The sequence below is a fragment of the Mizuhopecten yessoensis genome, unplaced genomic scaffold (assembly GCF_002113885.1).
Source record: "Mizuhopecten yessoensis strain PY_sf001 unplaced genomic scaffold, ASM211388v2 scaffold716347, whole genome shotgun sequence".
NCBI classification, from domain to species: domain Eukaryota; kingdom Metazoa; phylum Mollusca; class Bivalvia; order Pectinida; family Pectinidae; genus Mizuhopecten; species Mizuhopecten yessoensis.
Genome location: NW_018480071.1, coordinates 867,917 through 889,464, shown reverse-complemented (window position 1 = coordinate 889,464; position 21,548 = coordinate 867,917). Strand labels below are relative to the sequence as shown.

Here is a 21,548-nt window from a genome sequence, read left to right as displayed (position 1 = left end):
TATGTGCTATCTCACTGAAACATACTGCCGAAGACACCCAGCAGGACAACTCACCCGGTCACATTATACTCACAACGGACGTGAAGCAGGAGTAGCAATTACCATTTTGACAGACTCTGGTATTTGTCGGCCAGGAAACAGAACCCAAAGCCTTCCTTACAGGGACGAACGCATTGTCGAGGAACACATTAGGAAGAAGAAAGTTGTTTAGAAATAAGAAAAAAGATATTTATTAAAAACTTGATACTATTTGAAAGTGCAAATATAAAGTGTAGTTGAATATCGCTTTATGTTCGTTGCAGGTCCTACTCCTACCGTTGCACATAAATTGTTTTCTTGATAACCAAAAGGCCCATGCTGGTGATATTTGGCTTGGAAAGCGAATTTAATATTTTTTTGTTCTGTCCACTTTGAAGGTTACTGGTTTTGTATTAATACCAGGCGAGAAAATTATCTGAAAGTAGAAGGCCGAGTTTGTGGTTCACAATATATAATTAAACATAACAGTTCTGCGTTATTCAGATGCATCAATCACTTGTTCTGTACCCTAATTTAATGCTTTACCACAATTCTCCTTCTCTTTAGCCAGAAAACATCCTCCTGGATTATCGTGTATCTGCCCTCAGTGCTGTTTTGTACGAGTTGAAGACGTTTCTGATATTTTTTATCCGAAGGGGGACCGCAGACCCAGTATGTAACTGCGCAGAAATACTACAATTAAAGCGTATACATCATTAAGTATAAATATTATAGAAATTGAAACAGACATAGACAAAAATGTTTAAGGACATGAAGCAAAGTATTAGAACAGACCGCAGAGAGGAAATTGTCCTCTCTCGACAGCGTATATGCCATACCTACATCACACATGGTAACATTTAACATAAGAAAGACCAGATGTATTGTCATGCATGTTATCAACCAATTACAGTGAAACACTTTATGATTGAATGTGCTGATTTCAAACAAATACGTGAGAGATTTTATCAATATTGTACCGTTTATGAAAAAATTATTTAATATAGTTTCTGTGCAATTAATATATGTCTATTTACACTCAATTGATCTTAACTATTTTAATTGCTGTCAATTCGTTTGCTGTTGATGTAATTCTCAATTATTTACATATGGTGATCTATCTAGTTTTAGTTGTATGAATGACTGTTTTACAGTGTCGTTTGGCCTTGATGACTTGCATTGTCGAAGAACCGTTTTTGTAACATCATTTGCCCTTTTTAATCTATTCATGTTTGTTGAGTTAACCCTTTAACCCCTGCAGGACGGGTATTAAAATCCGGAACTTTAAGAACAATCTCGTACAAAATATTGCCCTCCGTATTAACAGATTTTTAGTTTTCTGTCAACTGATCTTGGCTTGGGTTGGTAATGAAAAAGTAGATAGAGCAGTTTCTGTGCAATCAATCTATGACTATTAACATTCAACTAATCTCTATTATAAGATATAATATATTTTATAAATAATTCGTTTGCTATTGATGTATTTTTTACATCTTTACACTTTTTAACAATAAATCTGCTGCACCCATTGCAATATTGTGTATCTTAATATGTCTCTTTAGACCTTCTATCAAGGATATTTAGACAAAATTTTGACACAATTCTTTCAGCCGTTCTTAACTAAATAACTGAAAAGTTGATGGCCGGACGGCGGACACCGAACCACGGCAAAAGCCCACTATCCCTTACGGCCAGGTGAGCTAATGAACCCAAAAACCCAACCAGGTAAAACACAGTCGACACCTATAGTAAATCATCGCATTGCGTAGCATTTCGCCGTCCTTAACTTGTTTGTCTCAAGGTTCATCGATAGGGTATAAGAAACGTTAGTATTATTCTTACTTGGAACATAGTGTAGCAGCCGGCCGTCAAGCAAAGGTAATACGACACATCCAGAGAGGATACCTGATACTCTAACCTGATCAGAAAACATGTGCTCAGGTTCATGCATCCTTTTATAAATAAAGTTCAAATAATACATTTTAGTGTCACCAATCTCAAAACATACAGAACATTTTACACAATGCAGTATATTTAAAAAAAGGGGTGGGAGATTTAGGTTAATATAACATTTTTATTTAATTTTGCATACATTTTTTCATGAGTTTCGTGGAAACAGTGTACAATTAACGGGAATGCACGTGAATATAAATATCGCAAACTGTAAGTAATAAGCTGATGTTCATAATGTTTTACCTGTAACTCCGTAAAAAATTATGAAGAACATGTTGCCGTCATTGTAACACTCTTCATGAGTGGAGCCTTCAAACAGTCCACTACTCAGCATGAGAAGACATGAAAAGAACGTCATCAATTCAAATACTAACGACAGTACCTGAAAGCCTAAGGCACCAACACCATCTGCAAGTAATAAAACATGGTCAAATACATGTTCAGACTCTTATTTAGTCTAGAAGAATCTTGTAACAAGAAGTACCAGAGAGATCTTGACGACCACCGTCGTAAGATCTTCATTTGTTCTATGTAACTTTGATCTTTTATTTTGTTGATACATGTAGTCATTACAACAGTAAATGTACCTTATATTAAATTTTGCTTCAAACAGCTTTGTGCTTTGCTTGACATTGTCCTTTAACAGCTAGACTTTCGATGAGCACTTTAACGGCACACTTACATGGAGGCATGTCCTTAAATGACCTTACTCGTTCATTGGACGTTAAACACAAGATGCCCAGAAGGCCTGTATTGCTAAGCTGCATAATAAAGCAACAATGTAAATTATTTTATTACATATAACAACTATTTCTAAATATTGGCTCTGTTTATCAGCAACATCCGTCCCTCATAAGGTCTCTTCTTTCTGTCCCCTCAACTCTTTCCGTATCGTTGTCGTGTACACACGACAACAATATGTCCTCCTGGTCCCCGTTGTCGTGTACAGACGACAAAATAATAGGCCGTCTCATCCCCGTTGTTGTGTACACACGACAACAGACTTTGGTGTAACTTGTCTTATGTTTAGCTGGTAATCGCTCACGACAATCGCGTGATACAATTTTTGTCGATAACATCAGCACCCATCAGTTTGAAAGAAATAGTTTGATAGAGGCAGAGTACACAATTTATATTTTGTGACCTATTGTTTTCGAATCCGCCGCAAGATGTTTGCGTTTGGTGATTCAAATATAAACAATATGGCGGCAACTTAATTCGATTTGAACACTCGTAAATTCATCACCAAATATTTTTTTAGACTTATGGAAGTAAATATTAATATTTTAATATAAGTCCTAATGAAATCTATTTGTAATTAGAAATTTTTGTTAACGACTTCGTATTCGTAAACAATAATCAATCTCTATTAGGATCCTCCACTACAACGCAGTTTTGCAAACAAGGTTTCGTATCGTTTGTTGTCGATTTCTCACGTTATAATGATCTGCCAGTTAGTCATAATGCTGCGAAAATGAAGAGGTGTGTGACTATAAACAACAACTTGAAAAAATAACAATATCTGTTCACGGTTACTAGTATAATTCTTGCAGCAATTATACCTCGTCTAAAAAGAACATGAATTTTCCGCCATTTTGTTATTTGCGCGGGGGCGAGTCTAGTAAGGACATCCGGTACGGAATCCGGACCAGATTTGCGGTACGGAAAGAGTTAAAGAAACCCTCTATTTATACAAAACTGAGTCCCCTTTGCCCAATGAAGCTCTGCACAAAATTTGTTTAAAATCTATCAAATCATACTCAAGGAGAAGGATTTTGATCATATATTACTGTGTTCTCCCTATTGGTCCTCGCCCCTAGGGGGAGGGTGCACATTCCCCGTTTAAATTGTGTCCCTCTTGCCCAACCGTGTTCCAAGCAAGATTTGGAAAAAAATCAACACCCTCCTTTTATACACAATTAGTTCCCCTTTACCAAAGACTGTTCCAGGCCAAATTTGGATAATATACTTCTTAATGTTAAAAGGAAGAAGGATTTTGCAAGATTTACAAGATTAAAACCTCAAATCCCCGTATTGGGCCCCTTCCCACTACACCCAGAGGTTCCACACTTTCCGTTTAATCAAAATTGAGTCCCCTTTGCACAAGGATTTTCCAGGACAAATTTGGATAAAATAACTCCAAAAGTACAGAAGGAGAAGGATTTTGAAGATTTAAACGTCAAGTTTCCCTATTGGGCCCCGCCACTCAAACATACCCCGACTCCTGCATACACACACGCATACACTAAACACATGGAGGCACGTCCTTAAATGACCTAAGCTGTGAACAGGACATTAAACAAAATTAAATCAAACCAAACCATTCACCAAGAGGGGTCACACCCGCCATTTATACAAGATTTGGTCCTTATGGCCCAATAATATTCCAGGTCAAATTTAGTCAAAATCGATAACTGCCGTTCAGGATTAGTAGCGTACCAAAGGATAAGTTGACGAACGGACGGACCAAACCAAACTTGGAAAAAAAAACTTTTCATGTTTTTGTTTTAAAGTTTGTTTGTTTTGTTTGTTTGATTTTGTTTAACGTCCTATTAACAGCTAAGGTCATTTAAGGACGGCCTCCCCTGTGTGCAAGATGCATGCGTGTAGTGTATGTGTGTGTATTTTGGGAGGCTGCGATATGTTCGTGTTTGTCTTCTTGTAATAGCGCGGAACTGATGCCGACTTTATAGTGCTACCTCACTGAAACATACTGCCGAAGACACCCAGCAGGACGCCCCACCCGGTCACATTATACTGACAACGGGCGAACCAGTCGTCCCACTCCTAATTTGCTGAGCGTTAAGCAGGAGTAGAAACTACCATTTTTAAAGACTTTGGTATGTCTCGGCCAGGGGACAGAACCCAAAGCCTTCCTCACAGGGGCGAACGCTCAACAAATGGCCAAAAGTGAGGCATTGTCAAGGGAGACATTAGGAAGAAGAAAGTTATTTAGAAAGGAGAGAAGAGATAAGGTCCCAAATTTAGTCGCCTCTTACGATCATGCAATTGGGGGCAGCAGGTACAATTCTTACGCCCTACCTGCAGGGTCCTTGTTTTAAAGGGCATGATTGAAACACTGTAATTTTGTTTGGTTTGGCTTTACTTTGTGTCGTAGTGTCACATTTAATGTGTGGTACTAGTTACATGGAGTGTCTTTGTTTACAATGTATTGTGCGGGGTTTCCCCGGTGTCTATGTATAACCTGTAAAATGTGACGTAATTGTGTTTACCTGTATGGTACCCGTTTGTCCAGTTTGACCAGGGTGGGTCGATGGGCGTGTCGGTGAGTGAAATTAATGCGCGAATGTGTAGAGTGTCGTATAAAAGGAGTTACTTTAGCGGTGGGCGTTGCATTCTAGCCAGAGCGTTTGACACTATCACCTTCGGGGATCAGCGCTACTTGACATGACGGGCCAATATTTCCTGCTGCGTGGCAACATGACGGTATCAGGTAAATAATACTTGTAACAGTAGTTGTTCTTACAATTTAATATTTTATCGTTCGAAACGCGTCGAATTCATTATTATAAAGAATAACTAATGGTATCTTGTATGAATTGGTCTATTTGTAATGTTGGCAAATTGTATTTGAAGGGGTTCCGTTGTGTTTCTGAATCCTGAACTATATCTGTACAGTATACGTCGGCCCGGGGAAATGAATAAATAAATGTATACAGAGAAATGGAGTTTGTCAACTGTTTTTCCTACGAGAAATGGCGACCAGGACGACACCTGGGAACCAAATTTGGAAAATGAAAACGACGTCACCATCACAGTTATAAAGGAACCCCGAGCGGACCCAGCGAACAACTGCTACACAGCCAGCTATGACCTGAAATGTGCAGTTATTTATGAGGGAATGGAGGGAATGGTATGTTAGGCCAACTACACTTATCTCACCACCGCGGGAAGTCGTCTGTTAATGTGAGATAAGATTTATTTAATACCGGTGTGAAGCGATGGTATCACACCAAAATGCGACGACCCCAGTTACAGTGAGTGCGCCAAGAAATATAGAGGAAGTGTCGACATGACCAAGAACAACAACAACCGCGGAGCTCAAAACGCGCCCGGATGAATCAAACGCGAGAGTGACTAGGACGATGGAACTTGAAGTGAACAGTTGTGTGGGACGATTTTGAAAGCAATGACACTTTAAATTCACGGTTTTCATTGGTAAATTGGTTGAAATATTTGCATTTCATTCAGAATTTGATTAATATTGTATAGCCTATTCTGTGTTGAAATCTGTGTGAATGTAGCAAGCACGAGGTTCTGAGATTGAAAGTTTATGTTTATATGTGTTTAATCCTATATGTTGTGTATTTACATGTTATTCGTTTTATGTTTCTACATTAGTTATGATGTCTATATATTAGCATTTAAAGGGAGAGTTACATAAAATCCTCTGATAGTGTTTGTAATTTTCACAATTTTCTAGTGAATCACCGACACCAGTAACCAGTAACTGATACCAGTTAATAGTAACCAGTAACTGCAAGATTTCTTCACACATTTTTAGGGGCAGATATGTATTACAGTATATAGGTAGACCAGAGCCGTATCCAGTCTCTGAGTATCAGAGTAGTTTTCAAGATGGCTACAGGAGGCACCGCCCCGGGAGATACTAAGGTTACATGAGGTGAAGCTCAGGTAAGAGATATAGAGGCTGTTAAGAAAATATTGGACAGTGAAGATTATAAAGTGTTGACAAAAGAGGAATATGAACAACTCCTGATGCTAAAGGTAGGGAAAAGTGCCACAAGCACTCCAAAGCCTAAAATAGGGGGTAGAGGTAGGGCCCAGTTGGGTGGAGTTAGTCAAATCGAGGACCTACCGTCTCCAGGGAATCTCATAGTTAAACGTTCAGACTCCACGGATGGGGAATTTACGTTTATGTCCAATGCTAGTGGAACCGCATTGGAACCCAAGGGAATTTACCCCGTCCGCCCAAAATATCGCCTTTCAGTGGAGATGACCAAAAAGGTGATGTCGGGTTTAATGTATGGAAATTTGAGGTAAGGTGTATCCTGAGGGATGAGCATTATTCCTTTGCCACAATAAGACAGACGGTACGGCAATCCTTACGAGGGACCGCAACACAGATGCTGATACCATTAGGAGAGAAGGCGGGGTGCGAAACCATCATTGGTTTGTTTGGGAATGTAGCCACACATGAGGCTACATAACAGAAATTCTACTCCGAGATGCATCAAGACGGTGAGACAGTAGTGTCTTTTGCTTGTCGTCTGGAATCGCTACTTCAATCCGCCATTGATAATGGCCATATAGAAGATTCAGCAATAGAGAGCATGCTTAGGTCGGAATTTTGGACTTGGTAGTGAGAGGCTAAAAAACCAGACCAGACACAGGTATGACGCAAAACTTGGAACATTTGATGCTTTGGTCAGGGAGGTAAGAGCTGTCGATTTAGAAATAAAAAATGCTGACAAGGTAAAAGGGACTACTTCGAAGAAGGGTACCCAACACCAGCCTATGCAGGACGATGGTGACCTAAACTCAAAGATTGATAAACTAGTTGAGCAGGTTACTGGTTTAACTAGTAAACTTAAGTCATTAGAGACTAAAGTTGATAACCATTTTTCAAGAAACACCCAAGGCCAGCATCAGAACAGAGGGTCAGGAAACTACAGGAAGAATGAAGAGGACAAATTGCAGCAGAAGAAAAATGATGCAGGTAAGGGTTCCAATAGAACACAACCAAAGGAGTAACCTCCATCATTAATGGGGAAATAGGGGGAGGTGATGGTAAGAACCCAAACATTGTCAGAAAACGATTGGTCGAAGAAGCTAATGAGACCATTATAGAGGTCTGCGGTAGTCCAGTCAAGTGTTTAGTGGATACAGGATCGATGGATACCACATGTAGCGAGTCATTTTTTCGATCATTATCAGGAGAATTAGAGCTCAGAACGTTGGGGGATTTCGGCGTGGATGTATATTGTGCTGATGGTAGTAAACTGCCATATTCTGTGTATTTTGAGGCGGAAATTGTGTGTCTAAACAGGAAGGAAACAGTGTCTGTTTCAATGTTGGTAGTACCCGAAACAAATTACAACAGAAATGTTCCTGTGATAGTTGGCACTAATGTACTCAGATTATTAGCACTTGGAGAGGCTGAGGGGATAGGCCAGGTTTGGAAGACGGCCCTCGGCAGTCTAGAGATTGGTAATTCTCTATCGGTAAGAACCACCAATAGGATTACTAAAATCGGTGCCGGGGAGACGTTGACTATACATGGGATGGTAAGACAGTGTAAAAACTTGACACGGTTATGGTCGAGACTAGTGTAGATTCTCCTAAGGGAGTGGTAGTATGTCCCAAAGTGGTGAAGTTGACCGCAGGCTCAACAGCTAGAGTGGCTGTTAGGGTGTGTAATTTGTTAGCTTATCCTATACAAATACCGCGAGGATCGGAACTTGGTACTTTGAGTGAGGTCAAGGTTGTTGACCACTGGAAACCTTAAGAACACGGTAAGGATATAGCGAGTGATCAAAACAACACCCCATGAAAGCCTAGTGGTGAAATCTTAGGGGTTCAGATTGATTCTGATAACTTAACCAGTACCCAGAGATTAACAGTACAACAGGTATTGGGGAGTTGGAGCTCATTATTTTCCACAAGTCAGATGGACATAAGTTGTACAGGGTCAGTGAAACACGGTATAAGGTTGCACGATGACAGACCCTTTAGACTTCCTTATATGAAGATACCCCCGGCCATGTATGAGGAGGTAAGACAGCATCTCAAGGAGATGAAGGAATCTGGTGTAATCGAGGATTCAATGTCTTCATATGCTTCAAACTTAGTGTTGGTAAGAAAGAAAAATGGTCAGTTAAGATTTTGTATAGATTATAGGACTTTAAATTCAATGACTATTAAGGACAAGTACACGTTGCCAAGAGTTGATGACACCCTTGATACTCTTGTAGGGTTCAATTTTTTCTCAAAATTGGACTTAAGGTCGGGATACTACCAAGTAGAGATGTGTGATGAGGACAAGGATAAGACAGTTTTCTCTGTTGGTCCTTTAGGATTTTATCAGTTCAGGAGATTACCTTTTGGTCTCTGTAATGCTCCATCGACGTTTCAGAGGTTGATGGAGCGATGTATGGGTGACATGTGTCTCCGCGAATGTTTGATATTCTTAGATGATGTCCTGATATTTTCGGAAAATTTTGAGGAGCACATAAAAAGGATTGAGGCAGTTTTTGAGAAACTTAAGTTAAACGGTCTTAAAAACCAAGGTTAAGTACCTGGGACATGTGGTTAGTGAGCAGGGAATAACTGCCGATGAGGTGAAAGTAGAGACATTAAAGTCTTGGAAACCATGCGAATCGGTTAAAGAGGTAAGGACGTCCTTGGGTTTTACAGGATACTATCGCAAGTTTGTAAAGGGATATGCAGCAATAGCCCGACCTTTAAATGATTTACTCATTGATCATCCCACTGTGAAAACCAAGTCAAAGAAACCTAAAACTCCATTTGTTTGGTCGGAAGAGTGTAAAAAGGCATTTGAGCTACTCAAGGAGAAGCTGATGAGTCCGCCAATTCTGGCGTATGCCGATTACTCAAAGCCGTTTAAATTAAACACAGATGCGTCATAAGAAGGACTGGGAGCAGTGTTATACCAAAACCAAGAGGGTAAGGACAGGGTGATCGCATATGCCAGCCGTGGTTTGAAACCTAGTGAGAAACTGTATCCGACTCACAAACTGGAATTTTTGTGTTTACTTACAATGGGCAGTCACCGATAAGTTTAAAGATTATTTGTATGGTCAGCCAGAGTTTGAGGTGTACACTGATAATAATCCTCTTACATATGTCACAACATCAGCCAGGTAAGACGCAACAGGGCATCGTTGGGTCGCTGAATTGGCAAACTTCACATTTAAGCTTATCTATCGCTCTAGCAAGAGCAATGGTGATGCAGATGGGTTGTCACGTAAACCCGGACAAGGTGAGCAATGTGTATTTCCTGAAGTTGTGCGAGCTGTGTGTACAGCAGCCACTGTGCAGAGAGGTGAGTTACCTTTAGCTGAGCCTTTAGTATTATGCAGTGCCGCACAGTTACCGTGAGCGGAACATGATCAAGCCTTATCAGGTGAGAGCTTTAGTCAAGTTGACTGGTTAGATGAGCAGCAAAAAGATGCTACTATTCGGCGGGTAGTAGAATTGAAACAGTTGGAGACTAAATTGACGGGAAACAAGTTAGCCAGATACCATATTGCAGTGAAGAAACTGTTAAAGGTCTGGGCCCGTTTACAGGTAAGACAAGGGAAACTAGTTCATAGTAAACAATTTGACGGTGAGTATGTATGGCGTATTGTCCTTCCCCATAAGTGGAAGTCTCGGGTGTTGAAAGCTTACCACAATGATCAAGGTCACCAGGGCCGGGATAGAACCAAGATGTTATTGGTGTGGGATGGAGGAAGATGTGAGTGAACAGGTGAGGAGTTGTAATAGGTGTATCAGAACACAAACTGCAGTGACAAATAGGGCAGAGATGGTTGGAACTGTGTCGTCAGAGCCGATGGAGTTGGTTTGTCTTGATTTTCTATCACTGGAGAGAACCAAGGGAGGCTACGAGCACATTTTAGTGATCACGGATCATTATACCCGTTACGCCCAAGCTAAACCTACCAGAAATCAATTAGCCACTACGGTAGCCAGAGTTCTATTTGCCAACTTTATTGTCCACTATGGTTTTCCTGCCAGGCTTCACAGCGATCAGGGTAGAAATTTTGAATCAAAGATCATTCAGGAACTATGTAAGGTAGCTGAAACAAGGAAGTCTCGTACTACACCTTTTCACCCTCAGGGGAACGGCATGACCGAGCGATTTAATCAAACACTGTTTAAGATGCTGGGTACATTAGAGGACGAGGAGAAGCAGAATTGGAAAGCACACGTACAAACCAGCAATGGTTCATGCATACAACGCAGCAACTCATGTGAGTACAGGTTTTCCCCCATTTTATTTGTTATTTGGGCGACAACCTAGGCTGGCTGGAGATGCCTATGTTGGGTTACATGACCAGGAGTTTCCTCAGTTTCAACCAAAGACGGAATATGTAAGTAAGTTTAAGTCTAGGTTACGGTTTGCTTACCGGACTGCTGAGAGATATGCCAAGAAATCTGCAAAACCCTATAAACATTATTATGTTCTTCGGGTAAGGTATTCAGTTCTCAAGGCAGGAGACCGGGTGTTAGTAAGAAATGTTAACCTAAGGGGTAATTGCAAACTTGCTGATAAGTGGGAGAAATTGCCCTACAAGGTTTTGTCCAAACCTCACAAGGACACACCAGTATACAGAGTTCGGCCCGAACAAGATCCAGGTAGAGTTAGAACCTTACACAGAAACATGCTGTTACCTTACGCGGGACGGAATGAGGCGCAGCTTCAGGATGGAACTTCGAGTTCTAGAGTGGCTCCAGACTGACGGCGTAAAGCAGTCACCACTGGGGCGGAACCACGGGAAGATAGCATGTCGTCCGGTTCAGGTTCAAGCTCGGAGGAGGAATACCTGTATATACCAACACGGACCCATAGAGGTTTGAGATCTATGTTGGAGAATAATATTCCTGACAATTTCGTTGAGGATGGTAGTGTTGAGAACAGTGAGAACATTGAGGACATTGATAACAGTGTTAGTCGGGTTTCCCAAGAGGAAACCGGACCGGTTATGGGAATGCCGGAGATACCAAGGATAAATGAATCGTCTCATAGGGAAATAGAGAGGGAACCGAGTCCCTGGCGCTCGGGAAGGGTGAGAAATCCTCCAGAGAGATATGGTAATAGGCAAATCGGTCAAGTTGTAGAGGGGGATTGGATTTTATATTAAAACAAATGTAGGGACGGAGTGAGTTTTGTGAATAGATGTCTAATATAATTTTCTGAAAAGCTACAAACTGCCATGCCAGTTGTGGTTCTTGTGTTTTTTTCAGATGTAGGAATTGTGTTAGAGTTGGTCCTTATCATCTTTTCAGATGGAAGAATAATTTTAAATAGATCTTTAGATTTGTTATGTTTGTCAGACGGATAATACATTTCAGATTTGATATTTATAGTATCTTTCCCTGGAATCGTGTTCAGGGTATATCGTCATGATAAATGATGTGTTCTAAAGTAAACAAATAATTTTGCCCATAATCATATTTGGCCGATATATATTCTTTTGTTTACAGGTACTAATATTTGGCTTATAGTTGTTGTCTTTACAGGGTTACAACTAATATGATGCAATAATCTTGTATTAAGGTGCTGACAGCTGAATACAACGATTGAAATAATGACGTCGAGACGACATCTTTAAACAGGGGGAGTATGTCGTAGGGTCACATTTAATGTGTGGTATTAGTTACATGGAGTGTCTTTGTTTACAATGTATTGTGTGGGGTTTCCCCGGTGTCTATGTATAACCTGTAAAATGTGACGTAATTACATTAATTGATTCTGTAAATTCACCGTGCCTATTAGGTATGCATGTTTCTGTATTTCGTAGACTTGCATACATACAGGATAGCGTCATGAAGAACAATATCGAGTGACCCGTAAAAATTAATCGACCGAAACTCGCTGGCAGTTGACAAGGTATGAGTCTATTGAAACGGTACTTAAAGTACATTGTTAAACATGCACAGTTATGTACATTTTTATGCAAACAACCCGTCAATAACAATAACGTCATACCTTTTAACAAACAGCTTTTCATTCAATTAACTGGCGTTAGCTCCACTGTGACTTAGCCTTCAGTTACTCACTCCGAGTTGATCACTTATAACAATTACATGGGTAGTTGGTTTGTCTAAGGTCCGACAAAGATCAGGTACATCGCTACCTACACCGCACATTTCATTACTCGACATAATGATGTATCGACACGCATACAATATACACGTGACACTGTAATAATACTGTTTGAAGTACATACTTATGCCAAGCTGGTGTATGTACCGGAATCCTCTTTGGTTTGACTCGTCTGTAATCCAGTACGGGATGAGTAGGGCTATCATATGTAGAGATACGCTGACAGGCACTGTACAACAGCATATAACTACACAAAGCAGACTTCGACAACACGCCATGATTGTCTACTCTACGTTATACCCGGAAGCTAGTTGGTACATACCTACAAAGGGACATTATGCCGATTTCTGCAAACTTCGGACTTGCTGAGTATGCTTCCCTATTTAAAGGAAGTCTTCTCCCCAAATTATACACATTAATCATATAATGTTAAAATTAAGGCGTAAGTGACTTTTGTTTACACTTACATATATCTAAACGCTGTTACTTAAACATATTTTTGATAACATTTAAACTCTAAATGCACAAACATTACGGACACAAAATAAATGCTGAAGAATAAATCATCTTTTGTAGCAAAATATTTTTTATTTGTAATGTTATTGAGGGTAAATATGCCATTGATCTTTTACAAAGGTTTAATTTCCTTTATCTTTACCTTTAGTATACTGGTGAGTCGTCCTAAAACGACGACACGGCCAAATAGTGCAGTTAAAATATTCAGCAATTTTGGTTAATTGAATTGAAAACCCGAATTTTAAATAGGATCTTCCTTTCTTCGTCCTCCTTCTGGTTATTATAATATACTTCATCTCCTCCTTAAACGAAAGATATTGATCAAAGCTATAGGTAGAAAAGTCATGTTTTCACGTGTTTTTGTATGAGGGTTATTTCACTCTGGAATTTTTGTGTAAACTCATGCTTGAGTGGGTGCTCTCTGGACGTCGACAAAACTTGTGTATATATATTTGTGACTATATCATCAACTCTTATCACCGAATATGGTCATTATATGGGCAGCCATGCATTATCTATTTCGTAAATCTTGACCAAACTTTAAACATCCACCGTTATTCTTGCACCATATACAACAAAACGTCATATAATACTGTTAAAATATTTTATTCGGGGCGCAAAAGTCATATATACAACACATACATGTTCAATTTAAAAACAGTGTCTCGTATTACATCGGATTCTGCATATAAAAAGGTTATCTACCTTATCTGGAGATAGGTTAACTAGTTTAACATAACACTGCATGTAGAGCTAGGTAAACTAGTGTAGAGCTACTATTTATAGAAAATTGACTTTGTTGTAAATCTTCATAGATGAATGTGTTCCTCTCTTAAATATATGTAGAGAAATGTTAGATTGTTTGTGATAACTATGTAATAAGAGCGAGTAAAACTAGTCTGATGCAAATTTATAAAGTGATAAATGAACTAGACAGCAAGTTTCCCGTTCGGCTAAATACTCGGCACATAAATATATATGTGTTTGTACGTACGGAAATGTTAGTTTACTTGGATCTTTATAGAGAATAGAGGGATAGTTGATGGTGATCATCATATACAGAGAACGGTATGTTTGTAATGAATCTCTAAAGAGAAAAAGCTTGTCTGTTGTAACTATGCATATATATATAGTTTAAATAGCACACCAAGCACAATAGAGATACGTGACAAAGGTGGGAATGTACGTGAAGGCAAATCCGTATGTACGTCTAGACGGACTCTGCTCATATCCGAACTTAAAGATGATTCGACCAATTACAAACAGCGACACAAGTACAGGAATGATCTTCATTGATGTCTCTGTCAAATAAGTGCACAATACTAATTGCCCAATCAAGTTACATATAAGTTGTTCAGTTGTGTTTTGTAAAATTCTAACCTTGACCTGCACGAGATGCTCCGCTTGACCATTAATAGGGTCAAGTGCTTTGGTAAACAGTCTCCGCCAGGCAACGTCTATAATAGCAAATAATAAAGTCGATGCAGAAAACAACTGCCATCTCAATGTATAAACACACCTATCCAATATGGAGATCGATGCGTGCCCTGGGAGACCTACACAGTAGTGCTCAGTCATGTGTTCACCGCTCCGGCCCTGATACGGTGCAGTGTAAGAGTTTATTTTTGTATTCTTCCGACACTCTGTAAACGGCTCACAGTACTTGTTAATCACTGAATCACCGTTCATCATCACCAGTGGTACACATATGTCTTTCCACTTACCAGGATTCGGTACACAATATCCATCATTTTGTAACGCCGTAATCGGTACACAGCACGTGTTAGCTGCTTTTACAGCATAGCTCAGCGACTCCGGTATCGTCACATAATGAAACACGAAGAACACATACGCTGCCTGTATCACAATGGCGATGGTTATCTTCCGTATCACGTTGTATCGTTCAGAGGGAGTAGACTCCATGATCTATTTAAGTATATTCTGTACAGTATAGCAATGAAATGATAAAGGTCATTATAAACTCAGTTAAATTCCAAAGTTCAATGATAACACCAAATAGAGTCATCCATTTAGTTTATGTACGACACAGCGAGTGCAGTGTAATGCAACAGCGTCGATACAGCCCACATTGTGTTACCGGCCGCAACAGTGTCTATGTGCCTTTTACACCGAGCCACAACAGTGTATATGTGCCTTTTACATCGAACCACAACAGTGTATATGTGCCTTTTACATCGAGCCACAACAGTGTATATGTGCCTTTTACACAAAACTGTGTAGTTTATCGCTTATAGGAGAAGCACGCTAGATAATTTTAGTCAGAGAACAATGACCTTCCGTGTTGACCTTTCGATTAGCTTACTGATAAACGGCGAGTTGATGATCAGATATGAGAAATAGGGATTTTAATGATACAGATATGCAACTGTTAAAACTGAGGAAATGAGCGAGACAGTCGCAATCACTTACAAGAGGTCAATAGTCCCATGGACATGCGACTCCTACATGCATGGTACAATTTTAATTAGCTGTAAAAACTATATTGTGCAGAGTGCTTGCACTTATCATTTGATGATTATATTCAGAGATCTGGAGATACCCTCTCCTGGGCCTCCAGCAAAAGTTCACAATAGCAAGCTGCTGGGTGTAATTGTTCATAAGGATAGATTTCAAATTAAATCAATAGATAAAAGTACTGAAAACACAATTGATAATAGGACTTCGGTACGTAATACGTTGATGCACATAATTTGCTAAGAGGAGATCAGTAAAAAGGAGAAATCGATGTTATGATTAAAGTATACTAAAAGCTGATTGCAATTACATGCAACATAAATGGACATCACTATAAAACGAGTTTTTGCCAATTAATGATACAAAACCGAGTTGGATTTTAAGGTTGTAACAGTAAATACATGGTGTAGAAACAATAGGGATGTAATTTTAACCTTCCATTCCTAATTAGGGACACAACTGGGAGGGGAGGACAGAAAATGGCTAAGTGGAGGAGAGGCCTGCAGCATTTTCCATCCAACAACAAATAATTATTTTCTTATCAGCTCTTGACTGGACGTGAAAAGTATATGTACTGCAAGCATGACAGGTAATAGGCTACACAAGAAATATTTTCACAACATCTTCTGCTTTTTCAGTTATGAAGTAAGGACTTTAGCGCATCTTTAACTTTATTTAAAATCCTAGCTGCCGGATCTGGTGTCTGATTGATTGATAATATTGAATAGGCCATTTGATTTCTGATTAAATTTCCAAAAGGGTGGGTATTGGGACATCTTCCACGTATACATTAATTTGAAAACTAAGCTGACAGCACTTTAAACTGTATTGGTAATAGTAAAGGAAAACTGCTTAAAACACGCTGTCCGGGCCAAGATGAACACATATAGCCTCTCCATGAAGACATAGAGTGCTATATTTAGTAACACAGACCTATCCACTTATTCGTGTTTTTCTCCGTTATTAAACTGTCTCTGATCGAATAAAGAAAAGGTACCACAAAAGACGAATATTTTCAAACTAACAATGCACTGAAGGATCATATATGATGCAACCGAAATAACGGATCATATACTACAGTGTAAATATAAAAATCCCTTGCTGTGGTTAGTTATCAGATGTGTACAAACAAATCAACAGCAAGAAGTGATCTCAAGCAATGATATTTTCCAGACAACAAAATGTGTTCATCTTCGAATAAAAGTATCTTATATCTTTTGTATACCAAAAATATTTTGATTATAGATGGACTAGGTCCTGAACTTGGTTTGTTTTGGTTAAGTATTGTTTTGCACACAGGGGAGGAGGACGGCCTACACTGTGTGCAAGATGCATGCATGTGTGTATTGGGAGGCTGCGATATGTTCGTGTTTGTCCCCTTGTTAGAGCGCGGAACTGATGCCGACTTTATAGTGCTACCTCACTGAAACATACTGCCCAAGCTACCAGTGACAAAAATATCAATTCAAAATATGTGGAATATATTTAAAAAAAGGATCAAATGAATATATGGTCTATACATCAAAATTCATGACTATATGTATAGTGTAATCATTATGATTGAAAACTGACAGAAAAGAAGAAAAAAACAATTCCAGTTTGGATGGAATGAGTATTTAATCAACAGAGAAGATGTATGGAAAAAAATCGATGTTTGATTCCTTTTCAAGATGGCCACCAAAACATTCATTTTACTGCCCAATCAGTTGTCAGAATCATAGACAACTATCAATGGAATTCAGAGATTGTGTGTTTGATTTCTACTTTGCTTTTATATCTATATTAAAGTAAGACGCCGTATTAACAGCTGATGACATTTACAGATAATATTTTGCAAGATGCAAAAGTATGAAATGTGTTCGAATGGTAGACTCGGGTGCAACTGTTTTGGATTTTGAATATAGCTATGATAGCCAAGTTAATAACGTATACTTGATGTATAAGTACACATTCCCATAGTTCTTTGACCAACTGGGCATTGGCAGTAGTAATCTTTTATTGGAATACAATGTATTATGATTTTGTGTCGTGAATCCAAACAATATATTTAGTCTAGCTTTTGTGTCTGGAACAATTCTGACAACGGATGAGGTCTTGAGAGTGCTGATACACCCATATTTCATAATCTTTAAAAAATCTGACTTTGCTCTTTTGAACAGAGCTAGTTGTTTTCACCCTCTGAAACCGTTTGTTTTTGTAAGTAGAAACTTCATTTGATGTGCAAGGGCTCTGTCTTTTGTGTCAGATTCCGGTGATCTTTGATAAATTGGTCCCCGTATCTAGTTGAGACATGCAGTCCTAATCTTTAGCACTTCCTCAATTATATGAATGAATCAATTTGATACTGATTTCTAAATTATCAAACGCTTAAGACGGCTATGATACAATCAATCGGGATTTAGTAACTGTTCTGTCAATGTTAGCCTGTAGATCAGAGTGTTGGCTCTGACCAGCCTTAAGATATGAGGGCATACTGGTATTAATACCAGATGCCTCTAACATTGCCAGAACATCTCTAAAGCCATCCAGATGAACTTGTCCATGATGCTTTTTTTTGTAATACTTGCTTCATGTTGGCTTCCAGAGAATGGTCCTGCTGTGTCCAAAATGTAGCCATCAGGTAGAGCTATGCTCATGGATTTAAGACGATTACGCTCCTTCTGCCCACCGTAAGACATTCTCTGAAGCTTATGGTCAGCACTTTTTTTAATATAAATATATGGACCATCTATTAAGGCAGTCACTTTGTCTCTAAAGAATGTTTCTTAGAATAGAGTATTTGTGAAAGTATATGTCCCCTACTCAAATGGTAAGGACCAAGGACAACTGGAAATATAGATTTATTCAATGCTTGTACTGCAGAATTAAAGTTTTTTGAAATATCAGGCAAGGAAATGACAATAAGAGCGAAACACTTAATTACAAGATATCAGTTTTAATCATAACCCAAAACAGTAAAAGAGCATTTTGTGTAGTTTTGGTCTCTACTGAAGAAGAAAGAAAAGTGATTAAATATGAATGGATTTTGAGAAACGGTTCTTTGATCAACCTGTCCAAGCTTTGCAGTCGTGTCAACCAAGAGACAAAAATTGAGAGTGAATGCTAATTGATTCTTCGATAAGATGTACGACACTTCTAAAAGGTCATCAGTTGTTTAGATGACCTAAACCATAATTGAGAACTCCAAGGCATTTTACCTTATAGTATAACCTGTGTACACTCAGGGTTCAGGTCATTGCCAATAAGAAGAATTGATAATACACAAGATGACGCAGAACACCATAATTTGTTTGTGAAAATTAACTGATTCCTGGCATATTTTGCAGAATTGTGGATTTGCTTCCCTTTGAATTAAAATTATTAAAACAAAGACAACATTTTGTATGTCATTTGAGCAATCTATACCACTTTAAGTCAGTATAATCAAAAGCCATCTATATTATGGAATTTTTTAGTTTGAGCACCTTTTCATTTTCGAGATTTTGCGAAGATACGAAGGCGACCTTCACCAATACATTTACTCTTCATTATGACATGAATATTAACAAATGAGTATGAAATTACCCCTAAAAGCAATGTAAATACGAAGTCTGGTGATAAAATGTATAAGAACAAATTCTAAAAAGTGGCAAGGATATAACATTTGATATTAAAATTGATTAGAAACAAAAACTCTTATCAATCACGCCAAGTGATGAAGCGTATTTGAATTTGGAATTTGTTGTGACCTAACATGCACTGAAAGGTTTATTGTATTTCATTACCAATAACCTGTAACGAGGTACATTGCGTTTTGGTGGATGCCAGGGAGGTGTCTTATGCCCTCACCTTTTTGGGTACATAGGGTACTTTGTTGTGCGAAATGAATACTTTCCACCAATTTTTTTGGACTGAACTTTTGCATACATATTTGAAATAACACCACTTCTTCATACTATGAACATTTTTCATATACAAGAATAATGAGAATAAAAAAATCCTATATTTTACATTAACATTTTCACAATATGTTCGATTAACTCGCATTCTGGATGATAAATATATCATTAAAGCACTACATGAAAGATTGGTTTGGTTTGGTTAAATTGTGTTTAAGGTCCTATTAACAGCTATTCCATCTTTTCGTATTGCAGAGTTATCTGCTATTGTGGGCAGGTATTGATTGTTACGTCATTAGTTTGTGTGAGAAAATTACGTCGTTTTCTCAAGAAGGTATGACGTTACTCTCAAAAACAAATGACGCAACAAGCAATACCTGCTCACAAGAGCAGAAAACTCTGAAATACGAAAAGGCGGAATGGATGTAGTGTATGCGTGTGTGTTTTAGGAGGCAGCGATATGTTCGTGTTTGTCTACTTGTGATAGCGCGGTACTTGATAGTGTTACCTAACTGAAACATACTGCCGAAGACACCCAGCAGGACACCCAACCCGGTCACATTATACTGACAACGGGAGAACCAGTCGTCCCACTCCTAAATTGCTGAGCGTTAAGCAGGAGTAGAAACTCCCATTTGTAAAGACTCGGGTATGTTTCGGCCAGGGGACAGAACCCAAAGCCTTCCTTACATGGGCGAACGCTCAACTAAAGGCCAAAAGTGTGGCATTGTCAAGGGAGACATTAGGAAGAAGAAAGTTGTTTAGAAAGAAGAGAACAAATAAGATCCCAATGTTAGTCGCATGTCAACACAAAGTCTAATATCCCCGTTTGACTTGGGAATAATAACAACTGGACTTACCCATGCACTGGGTTCCTCGACTTTCTCAATAATGTCTAATGACTCCAGCTCGTGTATTTTGCTCTCAAGTCGGTCACGTAAATGGTAGGGTATACGCCGCAATGGTTGAATAACTGGCGTAACTGTGTCGTCCAGTGCTATAGTCATTTGATAGTCTTTCAATTTCCCAATTCCTGTGAAACATTCAGGGTATTTCTTCATAAGTTCAGCCTTACTGATATCATGTTCAACGGAATTAATGTGCCCAGTACCCACATGTAGAACTCCTAATTCTATAGCAGTCATCTTGCCTAGTAGTGGTTGGCCTGTTCCCTCCAAAACATAAAACATCACCCTAGGTACCATCTTGTTTCCAAGTATGACATCAGCCTCAAAACATCCTGCTAAAGGCAGTGGCTTGGTACTTTCATAAGCAAACAATTTCTTGTCAGTATTGTTACTTACACAGTTTATCTTTGACTTTTTCAGACTTTCCCAGAGTTCTCGGTCTATCATATTAACACCTGCACCTGAATCAACAGTAAATGATATTGGCACACCTCCAACTATCACACTAACCTGTTCTCCAACTGGTTCTTTAACAACACTAAAAACGTAGTCACGTACGTTCCTCTGATCGGCCATTCCCTGGATTACCTCCCTTTGTCTTACAACACTTCTGGAAATGTCCCATTTTATGACATTTATTGCATTTCTTATTCCTGGCTGGACATTTCTTATCTTTTGAATAGTGTCCCTGTCTCCCACACCGGAAGCATGCTTGAGATTTGTTACCTTGACTACTTGTATTGAAACGGTCAGCCCCCTGGTAACCTGGTTTGTGTCCTTTCCTTTTCTCATAAACTGCGTGTACAGTTTCTTCCTGTATTACTGCTGCCTGTCTCTCTGCTGCTTCATGCGCTCTACCCATTTCCAGTATTTTTGTGAGGGTCAATGTTCCTCCCTTTTCCAGAAATTTCTTCCGTAGATATGGCGACTTACACTTGTCGATAACCTGATCACGGATCTGGTCGT

The 21,548-nt window shown here is 39.0% G+C and overlaps 1 protein-coding gene across 2 annotated transcripts; it reads right to left on the bottom strand.

The window, feature by feature from the left end:
* Positions 1-265: 265 nt before the first annotated feature.
* Positions 266-13,099, bottom strand: LOC110443482. Of its 2 annotated transcripts, none has more exons than XM_021487712.1 (4): positions 12,930-13,099; positions 2,215-2,379; positions 1,861-1,970; positions 266-711 (listed from the first exon to the last, which is right to left on the bottom strand). In XM_021487712.1, exons 1-4 carry the CDS (start codon positions 13,081-13,083, stop codon positions 553-555), a joined length of 588 nt encoding a protein of 195 aa, XP_021343387.1. In that variant the 5' UTR covers positions 13,084-13,099; the 3' UTR covers positions 266-552. The 2 variants fall into 2 exon arrangements, with proteins under 2 accessions (XP_021343387.1, XP_021343388.1); XM_021487713.1 differs by lacking the exon at positions 12,930-13,099 and adding an exon at positions 12,689-12,892.
* Positions 13,100-21,548: the final 8,449 nt, after the last annotated feature.

Excerpts from the sequence above, each read along its gene's own strand:
- LOC110443482 (XM_021487712.1), bottom strand. The coding sequence starts at position 13,083 with ATGGCGTGTTGTCGAAGTCTGCTTTGTGTAGTTATATGCTGTTGTACA. Across the intron at positions 1,971-2,214 it reads AATTTTTTACGGAGTTACAG|GATGCATGAACCTGAGCACA; the intron begins GTAAAACATTAT and ends TATTTATAAAAG. Across the intron at positions 712-1,860 it reads GCTGCTACACTATGTTCCAA|TATTTCTGCGCAGTTACATA; the intron begins GTAAGAATAATA and ends CTTTAATTGTAG.